This window comes from Catharus ustulatus, chromosome 13, assembly GCF_009819885.2.
Source record: "Catharus ustulatus isolate bCatUst1 chromosome 13, bCatUst1.pri.v2, whole genome shotgun sequence".
Classification (NCBI taxonomy): domain Eukaryota; kingdom Metazoa; phylum Chordata; class Aves; order Passeriformes; family Turdidae; genus Catharus; species Catharus ustulatus.
Genome location: NC_046233.1, coordinates 20637747 through 20657826, shown reverse-complemented (window position 1 = coordinate 20657826; position 20080 = coordinate 20637747). Strand labels below are relative to the sequence as shown.

General features: G+C 55.9%; 2 protein-coding genes across 2 annotated transcripts in view; both read left to right on the top strand.

Annotated features, from left to right (window-relative positions):
• Positions 1 to 16424, top strand: part of LOC117002584 — a 33004-nt gene extending 16580 nt beyond the window's left edge. The window contains exons 10-24 of the mRNA XM_033071866.1: positions 144 to 215; positions 4606 to 4665; positions 4752 to 4853; positions 5718 to 5789; positions 5878 to 5949; positions 6036 to 6137; positions 6591 to 6677; positions 7364 to 7435; positions 13342 to 13407; positions 13616 to 13663; positions 13762 to 13863; positions 15063 to 15134; positions 15234 to 15323; positions 15776 to 15862; positions 16336 to 16424. Coding sequence (XP_032927757.1) covers positions 144 to 215; positions 4606 to 4665; positions 4752 to 4853; positions 5718 to 5789; positions 5878 to 5949; positions 6036 to 6137; positions 6591 to 6677; positions 7364 to 7435; positions 13342 to 13407; positions 13616 to 13663; positions 13762 to 13863; positions 15063 to 15134; positions 15234 to 15323; positions 15776 to 15862; positions 16336 to 16424 — 1193 coding nt within the window. The remainder of the gene's footprint in view (positions 1 to 143; positions 216 to 4605; positions 4666 to 4751; positions 4854 to 5717; positions 5790 to 5877; positions 5950 to 6035; positions 6138 to 6590; positions 6678 to 7363; positions 7436 to 13341; positions 13408 to 13615; positions 13664 to 13761; positions 13864 to 15062; positions 15135 to 15233; positions 15324 to 15775; positions 15863 to 16335) is intronic.
• A 116-nt stretch (positions 16425 to 16540) lies between these two features.
• Positions 16541 to 19549, top strand: LOC117002583. The gene is made up of 6 exons (XM_033071865.1): positions 16541 to 16598; positions 16987 to 17058; positions 17247 to 17318; positions 17956 to 18063; positions 18412 to 18577; positions 19107 to 19549. Exons 1-6 carry the CDS (start codon positions 16541 to 16543, stop codon positions 19267 to 19269), a joined length of 639 nt encoding a protein of 212 aa, XP_032927756.1. The 3' UTR covers positions 19270 to 19549.
• The last annotated feature ends 531 nt before the right edge of the window (positions 19550 to 20080 follow it).

Sequence of the window (20080 nt, the reverse complement as noted above, 5' to 3'; positions counted from 1 at the left end):
CCAGGCCCCTCTGCAGCTTTGGCCATGTCCATTCACATCTGACTCCCACAGCATTAGCTGACCCCTTGCAGTGCCCAGCTCCCTAATGCAGAAGGGGCTCCCAGCACACCATGCAAATGGTTCTGATCTGTGCTCCCTTCTAGGTCAGGCTCCTAGGAAGGCTTCTCCATTAGCTTGGCTGCATAAAGGTCTGAAGCCCTTGGAGCCTCCTGCAGGTATGTTCCCACTGTCTCACCTGAAATAGTCTTTGATAACCTGGTAGGAACCAGGAGACAGAAGCTTCTGTGACTGTTGAACTGAATGTGTCTGCAGGGATCACTTTTACAGCTCCCTTTCTGAGTGGCACACGCAAGCTCGGTTCCCATCGCAAGGGTGAGTAGTGTGTTCCTGCTGAGCCCACAGGCTGAGCATGGCTTTTGGGGGATCCACTCCTGGAAAATGGAACTACTTTCTTTAAGGTCTACCAACAGGAAAGATCCGAGACAGAGCAAACAAGAAAATCCTGGAATCACCAGAAGCCACATGGCAAATGCTGAAGGAAATGCTGCAGGGAAAACAATGTGGGTGCATTTCACTCAGTACTCTCCTGAGACTCAGCAGTCGGGGGCTTTCTCTGCACATCTGGACACGCTGTGCCTGGCACAGTGCAAAGGGATCCATGGCAGTCTCGCTTCCCCGCTCCTGCTGTCGTGCCCTGCAGGGCTGTTTCCCAGCCTTGCCTGGCTGCACCTTCTCTTCATCCTGGCCTGGCAGGAAGGCCTTGGGCATCAGCTGACAGGGAACCTAGGCTGCCCACGAACCATGAACACCCTGAGATCCCTGCAATTTCCCAGACTCAGAGTAGATGAGGAGGGGCTGCAGTTTGAGGGAGGGAGTGCTATGGCCAACATGAAGACCCCGGGCGTTTTCCTGATCTTTGCCTGTAAAATTGCCATGCATTGCCTGCTGAATATGCCCCCACTCCAATGAGGACTGTTTCCATCTGATCCTGCTGTCCGTTTTCCTTTCTCAAGTGATAGATCCAAGGTCTGTGCAGAAGGAGGAACTTCCCAGAAGAAGCAGTGGCTCTGTGCCAGCCTCTACTCCTGGAGGGAAAGCCATGCCAGGCACAGGAGGTAATTACTGTGCCAGGCTCAGCCCTCTGCAGGGCTGTGTGGCAGCAGCTCTTCCCCCAGGTCCATCCCTTGCACAGCCCAGCGGCACCCAAAGCTGGAGGTGCCTCAGCTTCAAGGCCTCTGGAGCTCCTTCCCAGCCCCTGGGAAATGGGACTGGTGCACCAAGGTCCCTCCCGCTGCCGCTGCTCCCTGTGTGCCATGAGCCCCAAGGCACAGGAGCCGCCCTGACCAGGAGCTCTGCTGTAAGCCCAGGGCCACAGCCAGCCCTGGTGCACACTGGAAACTGTTCTCATCGTTATTCGCTTCTAGATGGGGTTGCTCGGAAAGTTCCTCCCTTTGACTGGCATTATAAAGTTTTGAAGCCCTTACTACCTCCTGCAGGTATGTTCTCAGCATCCCACCAAGGAATAATTATTGGCAACCTGGCAAGTATCAGGTGTCAGAAGATTCTGGGGCTGTTGAATTACAGGTGTTTCTGCAAGAAGGACTTCTCCAGCTTCCGTGCTGGATACTGCATACAAACCCATCAGCCATCTCAGGGGTGAGTAGTGTATATATGCTGAACCGATAGACTAAACAGTGCTTTTGTGGGATCCACTCCTGTAAAATGGAACAACTTTCTTTAAGGTGCTCCAACAGAAATGACCAAACACTCGACAGACAAGAAATCCCCGAGGCCATTGGAAGTCATGAGGCAAATGCTAAAGGAAATGCTGCAGGGAAAACAAGGTGGGTGCATTTCCCTCAGCCTACTCCTGACACTCAGCAGCTGGGGGCTCTCTCTGCACATCTGGACACACCGTGCCCGGCACAGCAGGAAAGGATCCATGGCAGACTCGCTGCCCCGCTCCTGCTATCACACCCTGCAGTGCTGTTTCCCAGCCTGGCCTGGCTGCAGCTTCTGCCCAACCTTTGCAGGAAGGCATTTGGCATCAGCTAACAACGAGCCCGAACTACCCCACAGGCAATGCACACCCTGAAATCCCCTGAAACTTCCTGGACTCGGGGTCAATCAGAAAGGGCTGATGTTTGCAAAGGGGAGGGCCCTGGCCCACTCTGAAGAGCCTGGGCATTTTCCTGATCCTTATCAATGTCTTTCACAAGCATTGCCTCTTGAAATGTGCCACCTCCGCAGTAGGGAATGGTTCCATCTCATCCAGCTGTCCCTTTTCCTTCCTCCAGATGTGGATGGAGAGGCGGTGCTGAAGGTGGCATTTCCCGGAGTCTCCATTGCAGGTAGGGAGGCCATGCCAGGCACAGTCACAGGAGGTAATTGCTGTGCCTCTGGGCCTGAGCCCTGCTGAGCCTTGAGCTGCCCTCTCTGCTGCTTGGCAGTGCGGACACAGCCCAGACAAGACGGGCAGAGTCCAGAGGAATTATCCCAAGCATGCTTCGGCCACTTGGGTACTGAGCAGTCCTGCTGGGGTCCCACTGTGGGAGACACTGCACAAGACCTGGGAGGGGCTGCCAGGGGTGCCCATGGTGGGGAAAGAGCAGAGGGGGAGAGCAGGGCTCCAGTGTGTCCTGACAGGGCCTGACTCTGTGCCCTTGGGCTGCTGGAACAGTCCATGGCAAAAGAGGAAAGGAGAGAGGGAGGAAAGTCGTGTAGGAGGGAGGGAGGGCAGGAAGCACAGAAGTACGGCTCTAGCACTATCTGCTGCAGTTTTCCCCAGGGCTTTAGGGAGTGATTCCTCTGTGCAAGAGAGAGAACAATCATTGGTCCCTGGGCTGTCACAGTTTCCTCTCCACAGCTGTTGCACAGGGTCTGCAAAGTGGCTGGAGAGTGGCCGGGAGGCAACTCAAAGCTCCCCAGGCCCCTCTGCAGCTTTGGCCATGTCCATTCACATCTAAGCCCCACAGCCTTACCCGACCCCCCTGCAGTGCCCAGCTCCCTAAGGCAGAAGGGAATCCCAGCACACCATGGAAATGCTTCTGATCTGTGCTCCCTTCTAGATTGGGATCGCGACATGGATAATCTGGAAGCCCTGCTGGAATATGGCTTGAAATTCTTGGAGGATGCTGGAGGCAAGTTCTCAATGACCCTTTCCTGACAGAATAGGCATGTCCCTGTGGCAAGAGTTCACTTATGTGCCATTTCCCTTAAGATCACCTCAAGGTTGATGGTTTCTAGAAACCTTGCCCTGCTCCCTTCTGGCGCCCTCGGTGATCCCACAGTATCGCTGTCAGTGGGAGGAAGGAACATTTAGCTGTCAATCTTCTACCCATGTGCAATGCCAGTGTCTCCTTCCATGTGCTCCCTGCTGCCAAACAGAAAAGCAGAGAGGGAAGGGAAGGGCCCAGGGGCATGTGCTCCAGGACTGTGCTTTTCCTGGCTCCTTTGCTGGCCCCCGGCAGCCTGAGGATCTCCTGCAGTGCTGGGAGCTGTTCTATCATTGCCTTTCTTTGCAGCTGTACCTGCTGAGGAAGGTAATCCTGAGTCCCAACCCACATCCAGGACTGAGCCTGAGGAAAATGGTGAGGGTAGGTCAAGGCCTTTTCTTCTTGGGGAGCTGCCAGCCTAGAACCCAAAGCTCAGCCAGGAGGGCATTGCTGCAGGTGCCAGGACAGAGCTTTGCACGTGTGTGCCCTCGCCCTGTGCAATCCCCTCACTGCTCCTGCAGCTCAGTGCCTATTCATGACTTTCGCCACCACTGCCTCCTAAAGATGCCAGTGGGGAAGAGTTCCATCTCATCCAGGTGTCTCTTTTCCCTTCTCCAGAAAGGAAAGCAGAGGCTGTGAAGAAGGGAGCATTTCCCAGAGGAAGCAGTGGTCCTGTGCCAACCTCTGCTGCAGGAAGGGAGGCCATGACAGACACAGTCACAGGAGGTAATTGCTGTGCCTCTGGGCCTGAGCTCTGCTCTGGACCTTGAGCTGGCGCCTCTGCTGCTTGACAGGGCGAGAACAGCCCAGATAAGACCAGCAGAGCCCAGAGGAATTATCCCAAGCAGGCTGTGGTCACTCGGGTACTGAGCAGTCCTACAGGGGTCCCTGTGTGGGTGACATGTCCCAAAACCTGGGAGTGGCTGGCATGCCAAAGACTGGATCTGTGCCAGACTCTGTTGCAGGATGGAATGGAGAGAGTCCCAACGAGCCCTAGGCTTGTCCAGTTGCCCCTCCAGAGATATTGCACAGGGTTTGCAAAGAGTGTGGAGAGTGACCAGAGCCAGCCCAGAGCTCCCCAGGCCCCTCTGCAGCTTTGGCCATGTCCATTCACATCTGACTCCCACAGCATTAGCTGACCCCTTGCAGTGCCCAGCTCCCTAATGCAGAAGGGGCTCCCAGCACACCATGCAAATGGTTCTGATCTGTGCTCCCATCTAGGTCAGGCTCCTAGGAAGGCTTCTCCATTAGCTTGGCTGCATAAAGGTCTGAAGCCCTTGGAGCCTCCTCCAGGTATGTTCCCACTGTCTCACCTGAAATAGTCTTTGACAACCTGGCAGGAACCAGGAGACAGAAGCTTCTGTGACTATTGAATTAAATGTGTCTGCAGGGATCACTTTTACAGCTCCCTTTCTGATTGGTACACGCAAGCCCAGTTCCCATCGCAAGGGTGAGTAGTGTGTTCCTGCTGAGCCCACAGGCTGAGCATGGCTTTTGGGGGATCCACTCCTGGGAAAGGGAACTACTTTCTTTAAGGTCCTCCAACAGGAAAGATCCGAGACACAGTAAACAAGAAGACCACGGAACCACCTATAGCCACACGGCAAATGCTGAAGGAAATGCTGCAGGGAAAACAATGTGGGTGCATTTCACTCAGTCCTCTCCTGAGACTCAGCAGTCGGGGGCTTTCTCTGCACATCTGGACACGCTGTGCCTGGCACAGTAGGAAGGGATCCATGGCAGTCTCGCTTCCCCGCTCCTGCTGTCGTGCCCTGCAGGGCTGTTTCCCAGCCTTGCCTGGCTGCACCTTCTCTTCATCCTGGCCTGGCAGGAAGGCCTTGGGCATCAGCTGACAGGGAACCTAGGAAGCCCCAGGGCCATGAACACCCTGAGATCCCTGCAATTTCCCAGACTCAGGGTAGATTAGGAGAGGTGGCATTTTCGAAGAGGGAGTGCTATGGCCAACCTGAAGACCCTGGGCATTTTCCTGATCTTTACCTGTAACATTGCCATGCATTGCCTGCTGAATATGCCCCCACTCCAATGAGGACTGTTTCCATCTGATCCTGCTGTCCATTGTCCTTTCTCAAGTGATGGACCCAAAGTCTATGCAGAATGAGGCACTTCCCAGAGGAAGCAGTGGCTCTGTGCCAGCCTCTACTCCTGGAGGGAAAGCCATGCCAGGCACAGGAGGAAATTACTGTGCCAGGCTCAGCCCTCTGCAGGGCTGTGTGGCAGCAGCTCTTCCCCCAGGTCCATCTCTTGCACAGCCCAGCGCCATCCAAAGCTGGAGGTGCCTCAGCTTCAAGGCCTCTGGAGCTCCTTCCCAGCCCCTGGGAAATGGGACTGGTGCACCAAGGTCCCTCCCGCTGCCGCTGCTCCCTGTGTGCCATGAGCCCCAAGGCACAGGAGCCGCCCTGACCAGGAGCTCTGCTGTGAGGCCAGGGCCACTGCCAGCCCTGGTGCACACTGGAAACTGTTCTCATCGTTATTCGCTTCTAGATGGGGTGGCTCGGAAAGTTCCTCCCTTTGACTGGCAGTATCAAGTTTTGAAGCCCTCAGTACCTCCTGCAGGTATGTTCTCAGCATCCCACCAAGGAATAATTATTGACAACCTGGCAAGAACCAGGTGTCAGAAGATTCTGGGGCTGTTGAATTACAGGTGTTTCTGCAAGAAGGACTTCTCCAGCTTCCATGCTGGGTACTTCACACAAGCCCAGCAGCCATCTCAGGGGTGAGTAGTGTATATATGCTGAACCGATAGACTAAACAGTGCTTTTGTGGGATCCACTCCTGTAAAATGGAACAACTTTCTTTAAGGTGCTCCAACAGAAATGACCAAACACTCGACAGACAAGAAATCCCCGAGGCCATTGGAAGTCATGAGGCAAATGCTAAAGGAAATGCTGCAGGGAAAACAAGGTGGGTGCATTTCCCTCAGCCCTCTCCTGACACTCAGCAGCTGGGGGCTCTCTCTGCACATCTGGACACACCGTGCCCGGCACAGCAGGAAGGGATCCATGGCAGACTCGCTGCCCCGCTCCTGCTATCACACCCTGCAGTGCTGTTTCCCAGCCTGGCCTGGCTGCAGCTTCTGCCCAACCTTTGCAGGAAGGCATTTGGCATCAGCTAACAACGAGCCCAAACTACCCCACAGGCAATGCACACCCTGAAATCCCCTGAAACTTCCTGGACTCGGGGTCAATCAGAAAGGGCTGATGTTTGCAAAGGGGAGGGCCCTGGCCCACTCTGAAGAGCCTGGGCATTTTCCTGATCCTTATCAATGTCTTTCACAAGCATTGCCTCTTGAAATGTGCCACCTCCGCAGTAGGGAATGGTTCCATCTCATCCAGCTGTCCCTTTTCCTTCCTCTAGATGTGGATGGAGAGGCGGTGCTGAAGGTGGCATTTCCCGGAGTCTCCATTGCAGGAAGGGAGGCCATGCCAGGCACAGTCACGGGAGGTAATTACTGTGCCTCTGGGCCTGAGCCCTGCTGAGCCTTGAGCTGCCGTCTCTGCTGCTTGGCAGTGCGGGCACAGCCCAGACAAGACGGGCAGAGTCCAGAGGAATTATCCCGAGCAGGCTCAGGCCACTCGGGTACTGAGCAGTCCTGCTGGGGTCCCACCGTGGGAGACCCTGCCCGAAACCTGGGAGGGGCTGCCAGGGGTGCCCATGGTGGGGAAAGAGCAGAGGGGGAGAGCAGGGCTCCAGTGTGTCCTGACAGGGCCTGACTCTGTGCCCTTGGGCTGGTGGAGCAGTCCATGGCAAAAGAGGAAAGGAGAGAGAGAGGAAAGTCGTGTAGGAGGGAGGGAGGGCAGGAAGGACAGAGGCATGGCTGTAGCACTGCCTGCTGCAGCTTTTCCCCAGGACTTTAGGGAGTGATTCCTCTGTGCAAGAGAGCAAACACTCAGTGGACCCTTGGGCTGCCTCAGTTTCCTCTCCACAGCTGTTGCACAGGGTCTGCAAAGTGGCTGGAGAGTGGCCGGGAGGCAGCTCAAAGCTCCCCAGGCCCCTCTGCAGCTTTGGCCATGTCCATTCACATCTAAGCCCCACAGCCTTACCCGACCCCCCTGCAGTGCCCAGCTCCCTAAGGCAGAAGGGGATCCCAGCACACCATGGAAATGCTTCTGATCTGTGCTCCCTTCTAGATTGGGATCGCGACATGGATTATCTGGAAGACCTGCTGGAATATGGCTTGAAATTCTTGGAGGATGCTGGAGGCAAGTTCTCAATGACCCTTTCCTGACAGAATAGGCATGTCCCCGTGGCAAGAGTTCACTTACGTGCCATTTCCCTTAAGATCACCTCAAGGTTGATGGTTTCTAGAAACCTTGCCCTGCTCCCTTCTGGTGCCCTCGGTGATCCTACAGGATCGCTGTCAGTGGGAGGAAGGAACATTTAGCTGTCAATCTTCTTCCCATGTGCAATGCCAGTGTCTCCTTCCATGTGCTCCCTGCTGCCAAACAGAAAAGCAGAGAGGGAAGGGAAGGGCCCAGGACTGTGCTCCAGGGCTGTGCTTTTCCTGACTCCTTTGCTGGCCCCCGGCAGCCTGAGGATCTCCTGCAGTGTTGGGAGCTGTTCTATCATTGTCTTTCTTTGCAGCTGTACCTGCTGAGGAAGGTAATCCTGAGTCCCAACCCACATCCAGGACTGAGCCTGAGGAAAATGGTGAGGGTAGGTCAAGGCCTTTTCTTCTTGGGGAGCTGCCAGCCTAGAACCCAAAGCTCAGCCAGGAGGGCATTGCTGCAGGTGCCAGGACAGAGCCGTGCACGTGTGTGCCCTCGTCCTGTGCAATCCCCTCACTGCTCAAAGCTCAGTGCCTATTCATGACTTTCACCACCACTGCCTCCTACAGATGCCAGTGGGGAAGATTTCCATCTCATCCAGGCGTCTCTTTTCCTTTCTCCAGAAAGGAAAGCAGAGGGTGTGCAGAAGGGAGCATTTCCCAGAGGAAGCAGTGGTTCTGTGCCAACCTCTGCTGCAGGAAGGGAGGCCATGACAGACACAGTCACAGGAGGTAATTGCTGTGCCTCTGGGTCTGAGCTCTACTCTGGACCTTGAGCTGGCACCTCTGCTGCTTGGCAGTGCGAGAACAGCCCAGATAAGACCAGCACAGCCCAGAAGAATTATCCCAAGCAGGCTGCGGTCACTCGAGTACTGAGCAGTCCTGCTGGGGTCCCTGTGTGGGTGACGTGTCCCAAAACCTGGGAGTGGCTGGCATGCCAAAGACTGGATCTGTGCCAGACTCTGTTGCAGGAATGAATGGAGAGAGTCCCAACGAGCAGTAGGCTTGTCCAGCTGCCCCTCCAGAGATATTGCACGGGGCTTGCAAAGAGTGTGGAGAGTGACCAGAGCCAGCCCAGAGCTCCCCAGGCCCCTCTGCAGCTTTGGCCATGTCCATTCACATCTGACTCCCACAGCATTAGCTGACCCCTTGCAGTGCCCAGCTCCCTAATGCAGAAGGGGCTCCCAGCACACCATGCAAATGGTTCTGATCTGTGCTCCCTTCTAGGTCAGGCTCCTAGGAAGGCTTCTCCATTAGCTTGGCTGCATAAAGGTCTGAAGCCCTTGGAGCCTCCTCCAGGTATGTTCCCACTGTCTCACCTGAAATAGTCTTTGACAACCTGGCAGGAACCAGGAGACAGAAGCTCCTGTGACTGTTGAATTAAATGTGTCTGCAGGGATCACTTTTACAGCTCCCTTTCTGATTGGTACACGCAAGCCCAGTTCCCATCGCAAGGGTGAGTAGTGTGTTCCTGCTGAGCCCACAGGCTGAGCATGGCTTTTGGGGGATCCACTCCTGGGAAAGGGAACTACTTTCTTTAAGGTCCTCCAACAGGAAAGATCCGAGACAGAGCAAACAAGAAAACCCTAGAACCACCTGAAGCCACAGATCAAATGCTGAAGGAAATGCTGCAGGGAAAACAATGTGGGTGCATTTCCCTCAGCCCTCTCCTGACAGTCAGTAGCTCTGGGCTTTCTCTGCACATCTGGACACACCGTGCCTGGCACAGCAGGAAGGGATCCATGGCAGCCTCGCTTCCCCGCTCCTGCTGTCATACCCTGCAGGGCTGTTTCCCAACCTGGCCTGGCTGCAGCTTCTCCTCAGCCTCTGCAGGAATGCCTTGGGCATCAGCTGTCAGGGAACCCAAAGTGCTCGATAGACCATGCACACTCCGAGATCCCTGCAATTTTCCAGTCTCAGGGTAGATCAGGAGGGGCTGCAGTTTGGAGGAGGGAGCGCTCTGTGCCACCTGATGGCCCTGGGCATTTTCCTGATCGTTACATGTAACTTTGCCAAGTATTTCCAGCAGAATATACCCCCACTCCAATGAGGAATGTTTCCATCTCATCCTGCTGTCCCTTTTCCTTTGTCAAGTGATGGGCGCAAAGTCTGTGGAGAAGGAGGCACTTCCCAGTGTCTCGGTGCCAGCCTCTACTGCTGGAGGGAAAGCCATGCCAGGCACAGGAGGTAATTGCTCTGCCAGGCTCAGCCCTTGGCAGGGCTGTGTGGCAGCAGCTCTTCCCCCAGGTCCTGCCCTTGCATAGCCCAGCACCATTCACAGCTGGAGGTGCCTCAGCTTCAAGGCCTCTGGATCTCATTTCCAGCCCCTGGGAAGCGGGACTGGTGCACCAAGGTCCCTCCTGCAGCAGCTGCTGCCAGAGCTGCCCTCGGTGCCCAGAGGCCCAAGGCACAGGAGCAGCCCAAACCAGGAGCTCTGCTGTGAGCCCAGGGCCACAGCCAGCCCTGGCTCCCGACAGGACAGGGGCTGCACTGGGTCCTGACAGGGCCTGACGCTGTTCCCTTGGGCTGGGGGAGCTGTCACAAGGCAGGGAGAGTTGGGGCTGGCAGTGGCTGCTCAGGGATGGGTTTGGGCTCAGGTCCCTGGAAGGAGCGACTGCCCAATCAGCTGTGCTGCCCTGGGGCTCTGTTCCCTGCCTTCTGGGCATTGTTGGGTGGCACAGCCTGTGCCAAAGGGTGCCAAGGTCCCTGCAGGCCCCAGCTCTGGGAGAAACAGAGAATGTCCTGGCTGTATCCAGTGAGCTGCCAGCTCAGCGGTGGAGCACAGCACAGGCTCACACTCCCCATTGCTCCCACAGATGCAGCCTCAACACGTGTTCCCGATTCCCAGAAGGGCATTGGAAGCGGTGTCTGTCAGGGAACACGCTGTTTGCTGGAGTTAATGGCCATTGCAGCTGCTGGGGAGCTTGTCGTCTTGTTGTGTTGTGCTGGAATCTGGTATTGCTGGAAGAGAAAACGGTGAGTGTTTTGTTGCTCTCCCCCTCAAACAGCTTCATTTGATGGCTGCTTGTAGACAGGAAACATTCCCAGTGAGGCTGCTGTGGAGTTGTGGTTGGTCAGGGATTGTCCACATAACTCAGCTGAGGGTTCTGCTGCTGTCCAGTGCTTTAATTGACCTCTTAATTGCTGGGCCTTGTCCTGGGGAGCCCACTGGAGCTGCAGCCAGTTCTGGCTCCCACTGAGGCTGCATGCCCAAGAGCAGCCCCAGGAGCAGCACACAGAGGCAAAGCAAGGTGGGGAGGAGAAAGAGCAGGGACCACATTGCCCTTGAAAGGCAGATGCGCTCTGGGGCCCACTCCTGGCCAGGGACCCTGCCCAGAGCCATCCCCTGCTCGCTGGGGCCTTGAGGGGCAGCTGTCCAGCTGGGCCAAGGTGTGCCAGCAGCTCCAGCCGTGCAGGGGAGCCTTGTCAGCTCTGGGCCCTGCTGTGCAGGAGGGTCCCTGTGTGCCACCGGCAGCTGGGGCCTCAGACACTCCTCTCTCCACAGTCGCACCTCTGGACAGCAGATGAAATACGCTGGCTACATCTCAGACTCTGACAGCTTGAGCAGCTTCTCTCGCAACAGCCCTCGCAAGAGCTCTGAGAAGAGGACCCCAAATCGGCCATCTGCGATGGCCCCTTCTATTATCTTCTAGATCCCACTGTCATCTCTTCTCCCCATGGATATCCCCAAGCTGCCTTCACTCCCTTTTTTGATCTCCCTCTGCACTGTCCCAGCCCATTCCCATGCTCTTCTAGAGACCCCAGCACCAACCCAGCACTTTCCAGCCCCAGCAGAGACCAACACCACCCTTCCTCTGCCCCTAAGCCCACTGGTCCTGCCCTCTAAACAACATTGAAGTTGACCTCTCCACCACACCCTGCAGTGTAGACAATGGCCCATTCTTCTGTGCCAATAAAGAGATGGAAATATCAGCCCAGTGTCCGGGTGGTACCACCAGCAAAGCCCACACGGCACCAGCACTGGCTGAGCTCCATGTCCAGGAACGGCCATGGATGCCCACGGTGCAGGCAGGCAGGAGCCAGGCAGGGGCTGCTGTGAGCAGCGGCGGGGACCGAAAGGGGCTGGGGGAGCCCATGCTGAGCTTCCCTGGGCTGAGGGCACATCTCCTTCAGTGGCATCATCTGGGCCTGGACCTCCTCCAGGGGCATGCCCAGCAAAATGGGGAAGCTGTGGGATATGGGATTATAATTGTTAAAGTTCTTAAGGGCTATGCTCACCAGAAGGCCCTGTGGGGAAGGCTCAGGGGCAGGCTGGAGGGTTGGAAGTTTGCTGGGGGTGAGAGGCAGTTATGAGGAGGAACACAAGGACAGCATACGAATGGGAAGCAGTCTGGGGGAAAAGACGCGTAGATAGACTGCAGCTGAGCCAACCAATGGGTGCCCATCTCCTGCTAAGTTTTTGTGTTGTCTGGTTGAGCTTAAAGGTATAAATGGGGGGTGATTTCTATAATAAAGCAATTCTCATTGGATGCAGAAATGGGTACGTGTCTCTTTGTGCCCCATTGCTACAGGAAGCCATCAAGAGCATTTCCAGGGACACAGCCTGACCAGCAATGTCAGCAGGCAAAACAAAGGTTTTGCTAAGCAATGGCCCATTGATGAAGCAAAACATTTCCAATCAGGGCAGCCCATTCGTACAGATTAGGGTATGCTCAGGGGGTACAGCTAGGGTCGTGAGGTCACAGCAGGTTCTGGGGTGACAGCACACTGAGGTCACAGCAGGCTCTGAGGTCACAGAGGTGCCAGAGTCCCGTGGTTGCACAGCACCACAGCCACCGACCAGTCAGTCCCTGACCACAACTGCAGCAGTGGCGCAAGTGGCAGTGGTGCTGACATTGGGACAGCTGTGTCAAGACAGCAGTAACAGCAAGATCTCCAGTACTGGCAGAGGGCAAGGCACCATGGCCCTTGCTCTGCGCCTCTTCCTCCTGCTCCTCCTGGCAGTGGCCCTGCCTGCCAGGGCTGCCCAGGCAGCTCGATGGCGAGCACAGGGACCAGGTGAGCTGGCAGCCTGGTTCCTCTTTCCTAGGACAGCGCTCCCTTCTCCACAGGAATCATTGGGGATGGTGGGATGGTTTTGCATCGGGCTTTAGGGGGGCTTTCCTCTGTGGGAGAGAGAGAACCCACAGGGGCCCTGCGCTGCCTCAGTTTCCTCTCCGGGGATGTGGCACAGCATCTGTAAAGAGTGTGGAGTGTGAGCAGGAGCCAGCCCAAAGTCTCCCCACCAGGCCCCTCTGCAGCTTAGGCCATTCCCATTCATATCTGGCCCCCACAGTGTTCCCTGACTCCTTTTAGTGCCCAATTTACTAAGGCAGAAGGAGATCCCTGCACAGCATGGAAATGATTCTGCTCTGTGCTCCCTTCCAGATTTGGCACACAGTTTGGATTATTTGGAAGTGCTGCTGAATGACACTTTGAAAATCTTGGAGAATGCTCAAGGCAAGTTTTGAATTTCCCTTTTTACTGACAGAATAATCAGTCAAGCTGCCAAAAGCTCATTCATGAAACTTTTGTTGAGGTTAACACAGCACTGATGCCTTCTGGAATCCTTGCCTTGCTCCCTTCTGGTGCCCTGGGTCATTCCACAGGATCGCTGTCAGTGGGAAGAAGGAACATTTAGCTGTCAATCTTCTTCCCATGTGCAATGCCAGTGTCTCCTTCCATGTGCTCCCTGCTGCCAAACAGAAAAGCAGAGAGGGACGGGAAGGGCCCAGGGCTGTGCTCCTGGGCTGTGCTTTTCCTGGCTCCTTTGCTGGCCCCCGGCAGCCTGAGGATCTCCTGCAGTGCTGGGAGCTGTTCTATCATTGCCTTTCTTTGCAGCTGAACCCGCTGGGGAAGGTGATCTTGCGTTCCAACCCACATCCAGGACTGAGCCTGAGGAAAATGGTGAGGGTAGGTCAAGGCCTTTTCTTCTTGGGGAGCTGCCAGCTCAGAGCCCAAAGCTCAGCCAGGAGGGCATTGCTGCAGGTGCCAGGACAGAGCCGTGCACGTGTGTGCCCTCGTCCTGTGCAATCCCCTCACTGCTCCTGCAGCTCAGTGCTGCCCATGCACAGCAGCAGAGATGACAAAACATTCTATGGCTGTTGAGTTACAGGTGTGTCTTCAGGGACGATTTCTCCGACTCCTGGCCTGCATGCTGGAGGTAAGCCCAGCTCCCATCGCAGGGGTGAGTAGTGTGTCCCTGCTGAGCACTGCTTTTGGGGGATCCACTCCTGGGAAATGGAAATACTTTGCTCTGAGGTCCTCCAATGGGAAAGATCCAAGACTCAGCAGACAAGAAATCCCTGGAACCAGCCGAAGTCACGCGGCAAATACTGAAGGAAATGCTGCAGGGAAAACAAGGTGGGTGCATTTCCCTCAGCCTTCTCCTGACACTCAGTAGCTCTGGGCTTTCTCTGCACATCTGGACACACCGTGCCTGGCACGGCGGGAAGGGATCCATGGCAGCCTCGCTGCCCTGCTGCTGCTGTCACACCCTGCAGGGCTGTTTCCCAGCCTGGCCTGGCTGCAGCTCTTCCTCATCCTGACCTGGCAGGAAGGCCTTGGACATCGGCTGACAGGGAGCCCAAACAGCCCCATGGGTCAGGCATGGCACACCCATAGATCCCTGCAATTTCCTGGTCTCAGGGTAGTTCAGGTGTAGGGGTTGTTTGGAGAAGGGACCAGCCTGGGACAGTTTACTAGAGGAAGCAGTAGTTCTGTGCCAGACCCATTGCAGGAAGGGAGGCCATGCCAGGCACAGTCACAGGAGGTAATTGCTGTGCCTCTGGGCCTGAGCCCTGCTGAGCCTTGAGCTGCTGTCTCTGTTGCTTGGCAGTGTGGGCACAGCCCAGACAAGACGGGCAGAGTCCAGAGGAATTATCCCGAGTAGGCTCAGGCCACTTGGGTACTGAGCAGTCCTGCTGGGGTCCCACCGTGGGAGACACTGCCCGAAACCTGGGAGGGGCTGCAAGGGGTACCCATGGTGGGGAAAGAGCAGAGGGGGAGAGCAGGGCTCCAGTGTGTCCTGACAGGGCCTGACTCTGTCCTCTTGGGCTGGTGGAGCCCAGAAGTCGGTACAGGTTGGGAGGTCATGGTTGTGGCACTTTCTGCTGCAGTTTTCCCCAGGGATATTATGATTTTTTCCTCTGTGCACCAGTGAGAGACCCAGTTCCTTTGGGCTGGTCTAGCCACCCTTCCATGGGTGTGGCACAGGGACTGCAAGTGGGTGGAGAGTGACCACAGCCACCATAGAGCTCCCCAGCGCCCTGTGCAGCTTTGGCCACATCCATTCATCTGGCTTCCACAGCCATACTTGACCCCCTTACCATTCCCAGCCCCCTAATGCAGAAGGGGTTCCCAGCTTATCATGGAATTGGTTCTGATTTGTGCTCCTTTCAAGGTGAGATTCCTAGAAAGGCTTCGCCTTTATCTTGGCTGCATAAAGGTTTGAAGCCTTTGCAGCCTCCTGCAGGTATGTTCCCACAGTGTCACCAAGGAGGAATCACTGACAACCTGGCAGGAACCAGGTGACAGAAGCTTCTGTGGCTGTTGAATTACAGGTGTGTCTGCAGGGAACACTGTTCCACCTCCTTTGCTGATTGCTCCAGGCAAGCCCAGTTCCCACCGAAGGGGTGAGTAGTGAGTTCCTGATGAGGTGACAGGCTGCGGACATCTTGTGTGGAATCCATTCATCTGAAATTGAACTACTTTTTTTTACGGTCCTCAAACAGCAATGACCAAAAATACAGCAGAGAAGAAATCCCCGAGGCCATTTGAAGTCATGAGGCAAATGCTAAAGGAAATGCTGCAGGGAAAACAAGGTGGGTGCATTTCCCTCAGCCCTCTCCTCACACTCAGCAGCTGGGGGCTCTCTCTGCACATCTGGACACACCGTGACCGGCACAGCGGGAAGGGATCCATGGCAGCCTCACTGCCCTGCTGCTGCTGTCACACCCTGCAGTGCTGTTTTTCAGCCAGGACTGGCTGCAGCTTCGCCTCAGCTTCTGCAGGAAGGCTTTGGCATTAGCCTACAAGGAGCCCAAACTACCCCACAGGCAATGCACACCCTGAAATCCCCTGAAACTTCCTGGACTCGGGGTCAATCAGAAGGGGCTGATGTTTGCAAAGGGGAGGGCCCTGGCCCAGCCTGAAGACCCTGGGCATTTTCCTGATCCTTATCAATGTCTTTCACAAGCATTGCCTCTTGAAATGTGCCACCTCCCCAGTGGGGAATGGTTCCATCTCATCCAGCTGTCCCTTTTCCTTCCTCCAGATGTGGATGCAGAGGCAGTGCTGAAGGCAGCATTTCCCAGAATCTCCATTGCAGGAAGGGAGGCCATGCCAGGCACAGTCACGGGAGGTAATTGCTGTGTCTCTGGGCCTGAGCCCTGCTGAGCCTTGAGCTGCCGTCTCTGCTGCTTGGCAGTGCGGGCAGAGTCCAGAGGAATTATCCCGAGCAGGCTCAGGCCACTCGGGTACTGAGCAGTCCTGCTGGGGTCCCACCGTGGGAGACACTGCCCGAAACCTGGGAGGGGCTGTCAGGGGTGCCCATGGTGGGGAAAGAGCAGAGGGGGAGAGCAGGGCTCCAGTGTGTCCTGACAGGGCCTGACTCTGTGCCCTTGGGCTGGTGGAGCAGTCCATGGCAAAAGAGGAAAGGAGAGAGAGAGGAAAGTCGTGTAGGAGGGAGGGAGGGCAGGAAGCACAGAAGTACGGCTCTAGCACTGTCTGCTGCAGTTTTCCCCAGGGCTTTAGGGAGTGATTCCTCTGTGCAAGAGAGAGAACAATCATTGGTCCCTGGGCTGTCACAGTTTCCTCTCCACAGCTGTTGCACAGGGTCTGCAAAGTGGCTGGAGAGTGGCCGGGAGGCAGCTCAAAGCTCCCCAGGCCCCTCTGCAGCTTTGGCCATGTCCATTCACATCTAAGCCCCACAGCCTTATCCAACCCCCCTGCAGTGCTCAGTTCCCTAAGGCAGAAGGGGATCCCAGTCCAATATGGAAATGGTTCTCATCTGTGCTCCCTTCTGGAGTGGGATCGCGACATGGATTATCTGGAAGCCCTGCTGGAATATGGCTTGAAATTCTTGGAGGATGCTGGAGGCAAGTTCTCAATGACCCTTTCCTGACAGAATAGTCAGTGTCACCGTGGCAAGAGTTCACTTATGTGCCATTTCCCTTAAGATCACCTCAAGGTTGATGGTTTCTAGAAACCTTGCCCTGCTTTCTTCTGGTGCGCTTAGTGATCCTACAGGATCGCTGTCAGTGGGAAGAAGGAACATTTAGCTTTCAATCTTCTTCCCATGTGCAATGCCAGTGTCTCCTTCCATGTGCTCCCTGCAACCAAACAGAAGAGCTGAGAGGGAAGGGAAGGGCCCAGGGCTGTGCCAGGGGCTATGTATTTCGTGGCTTCTTTGCCTGCCCCAGGCATCCCAAGGATCTCCTGCAGTGAGAGCTCCTGGGAGCTATTCCGTCCTGCCTTTCTTTGCAGCTGAAAGTGTTTGGGAAAATGATCGGGTTTCTCAAAGACCATTCGGGCATGAGCCTCTGGGAGATGGTGAGGGTAGGTCAAGGCCTTTCCCCCTGGGGGAGCTGCCAGCTCAGAGCCCAGAGCTTGGCTCCATCTGCCAGGACAGAGCCGTGCACGTGTGTGCCCTCGCCCTGTGCAATCCCCTCACTGCTCCTGCAGCTCAGTGCTGCCCATGCACAGCAGCCGAGATGACAGAAGCTTCTGTGGCTGTTGAGTTACAGGTGTGTCTGCAGGGATGATTTCTCCAACTCCTGGCCTGGATGCTGCACACAAGCCCAGTTCTCATCACAGGGGTGAGTGGTGTGTCTCTGCTGATGCCCACAGGCTGAGCACTGTTTTTTTGGGATCCATTCATCTGAAATGGAAGTAGTTTCTTTTACAGTCCTCCAAAAGGAAAGATCCAAAATACTGCAGGCAGGTAGTCTATTTACTCAAATGCATTCCTCAGACAAACACAGAAGAAAGTGTAGGGGGGACAAGGTGCGTGCATTTCCCTCAGCCTTCTGCTGACCCTCAACAGCTGGGGGCTTTCCCTGCGCATCTGGACACGCCATGCCAGGGACAGGAGGAAGGGATCCATGGCAGCCTCACTGCCCTGCACCTGCTGTCATGCCCTGCAGGGCTGTTTCCCAGCCTGATCTGGCTGCAGCTTCTCCCCAGCCTCTGCAGGGAAGCATCTGACCTCAGATGACAGGGAGCCTAAACTGCCCCATGGACCATGCACACCCTGAGATCCCTGCAATTTTCCAGTCTCAGGGTAGATCAGGAGGGGTGGAAGTTTGGAGGAGTAAGGCCTTTGGTCAGCCTGAAGACACTGGGCATTTTCCTGATCTTTACCTATGACTTTGCCAAGCATTGCCACCTGAAGATGGCACCTCTCCAATGGGGAATGTTACCATCTGACCCAGCTGTCTCTTTTTCTTTCTCAAGTGATGGACCCAAAGTCTATGCAGAAGGAGGAACTTCCCAGAGGAAGCAGTGGCTCAGTGCCAGCCTCTACTGCTGGAGGGAAAGTAATGTCTGGCACAGGCACAGGAGGTAATTGCTGTGCCAGGCTCAGCCCTCGGCAGGGCTGTGTGGCAGAAGCTCTTCCCCCAGGAGCTGTCACAGGGCAGGGAGAGTTGGGGCCAGCAGTAGCTGCTCAGGGATGGGTTGGGCTCAGGTCCCTGGAAGGAGTGACTGCCCAATCAGCTGCGCTGCCCCCGGCTCTTTTCCTGGCCTTCTGGGCTTTGTTGGGTGGCACAGCCTGTGCCAAAGGGTGCCAAGGTTCCTGCAGACCGCAGCTCTGGGGGAAACAGAGAACATCCTGGCTGTATCCAGTGAGCTGCCAGCTCAGCAGTGGAGCACAGCACAGGCTCACACACACACTCCCCATTACTCCCACAGATGCAGCCGGCAACTCAACACATGTTCCCAATTCCCAGAAGGGCATTGGAAGCGGTGTCTGTCAGGGAACACGCTGTTTGCTGGAGTTAATAGCCATTGTGGTTGGTGGGGAACTTGTCTTCCTGTTGTGTTGTGCTGGAATCTGGTATTGCTGGAAGAGAAAACGGTGAGTGTTTTGTTGCTCTCCCCCTCAAACAGCTTCATTTGATGGCTGCTTGTAGACAGGAAACATTCCCAGTGAGGCTGCTGTGGAGTTGTGGTTGGTCAGGGATTGTCCACATAACTCAGCTGAGGGTTCTGCTGCTGTCCAGTGCTTTAATTGACCTCTTAATTGCTGGGCCTTGTCCTGGGGAGCCCACTGGAGCTGCAGCCAGTGCTGGCTCCCACTGAGGCTGCGTGCCCAAGAGCAGCCCCAGGAGCAGCACACAGAGGCAAAGCAAGGCAGGGAGGAGAAAGAGCGGGGATCACATTGCCCTTGAAAGGCAGATGCGCTCTGGGGCCCACTCCTGGCCAGGGACCCTGCCCAGAGCCATCCCCTGCTCGCTGGGGCCTTGAGGGGCAGCTGTCCAGCTGGGCCAAGGTGTGCCAGCAGCTCCAGCCGTGCAGGGGAGCCTTGTCAGCTCTGGGCCCTGCTGTGCAGGAGGGTCCCTGTGTGCCACCGGCAGCTGGGGCCTCAGACACTCCTCTCTCCACAGTCGCACCTCTGGACAGCAGAAGAAAGACGTTGGCTACACCTCGGACTCTGACAGCTTGAGCAGCTTCTCTCACCGTAATAAGGGCCTGGGCAGCCCTTGCAAGAGCTCTGAGAAAAGGACCCCAAATCGGCCATCTACAAGGGCCCCTCCTATTATGCTCTAGATCCCACTGTCATCTCTTCTCCCCATGGATATCCCCAAGCTGCCTTCACTCCCTTTTTTGATCTCCCTCTGCACTGTCCCATCTCATTCCTATGTTCTTCTAGAGACCCCAGCACCAACCCAGCACTTTCCAGCCCCAGCAGAGACCAACACCACCCTTCCTCTGCCCCTAAGCCCACTGGCCCTGCCCTCTAAACAACATTGAAGTTCATCTCTCCACCACACCCCGCAGTGTAGACAATGGCCCATTCTTCTGTGCCAATAAAGAGATGGAAATATCAGCCCAGTGTCCGGGTGGTACCACCAGCAAAGCACACACGGCACCAGCACTGGCTGAGCTCCATGTCCAGGAACGGCCATGGATGCCCACGGTGCAGGCAGGCAGGAGCCAGGCAGGGGCTGCTGTGAGCAGCGGTGGGGGGCCGAAGGGGCTGGAGGAGCCCATGCTGAGCGTCCCTGGGGCTGAGGGCACATCTCCTTCAGTGGCATCATCTGGGCCTGGACCTCCTCCAGGGGCATGCCCAGCAAAAGAGGGAATCCATTGAGAGCATCTCCAGGGTCACAGCCTGAGAAGCAATGTCAGTAGGCAAAACAGAGATCTTCCCTTAGCAACACATACTTGATAGGTTGTAGCTGATGGACTGTCACCAATCGTGGCTGCTGTGGAGGGAAGGGAAGGGAAGGGAAGGGAAGGGAAGGGAAGGGAAGGGAAGGGAAGGGAAGGGAAGGGAAGGGAAGGGAAGGGAAGGGAAGGGAAGGGAAGGGAAGGGAAGGGAAGGGAAGGGAAGGGAAGGGAAGGGAAGGGAAGGGAA

Excerpts from the sequence above, each read along its gene's own strand:
- LOC117002583 (XM_033071865.1), top strand. The coding sequence starts at position 16,541 with ATGGATTATCTGGAAGCCCTGCTGGAATATGGCTTGAAATTCTTGGAG. Across the intron at positions 17,059-17,246 it reads GCCTCTGGGAGATGGTGAGG|GTGTGTCTGCAGGGATGATT; the intron begins GTAGGTCAAGGC and ends GTTGAGTTACAG. Across the intron at positions 18,064-18,411 it reads GTCTGGCACAGGCACAGGAG|ATGCAGCCGGCAACTCAACA; the intron begins GTAATTGCTGTG and ends TTACTCCCACAG.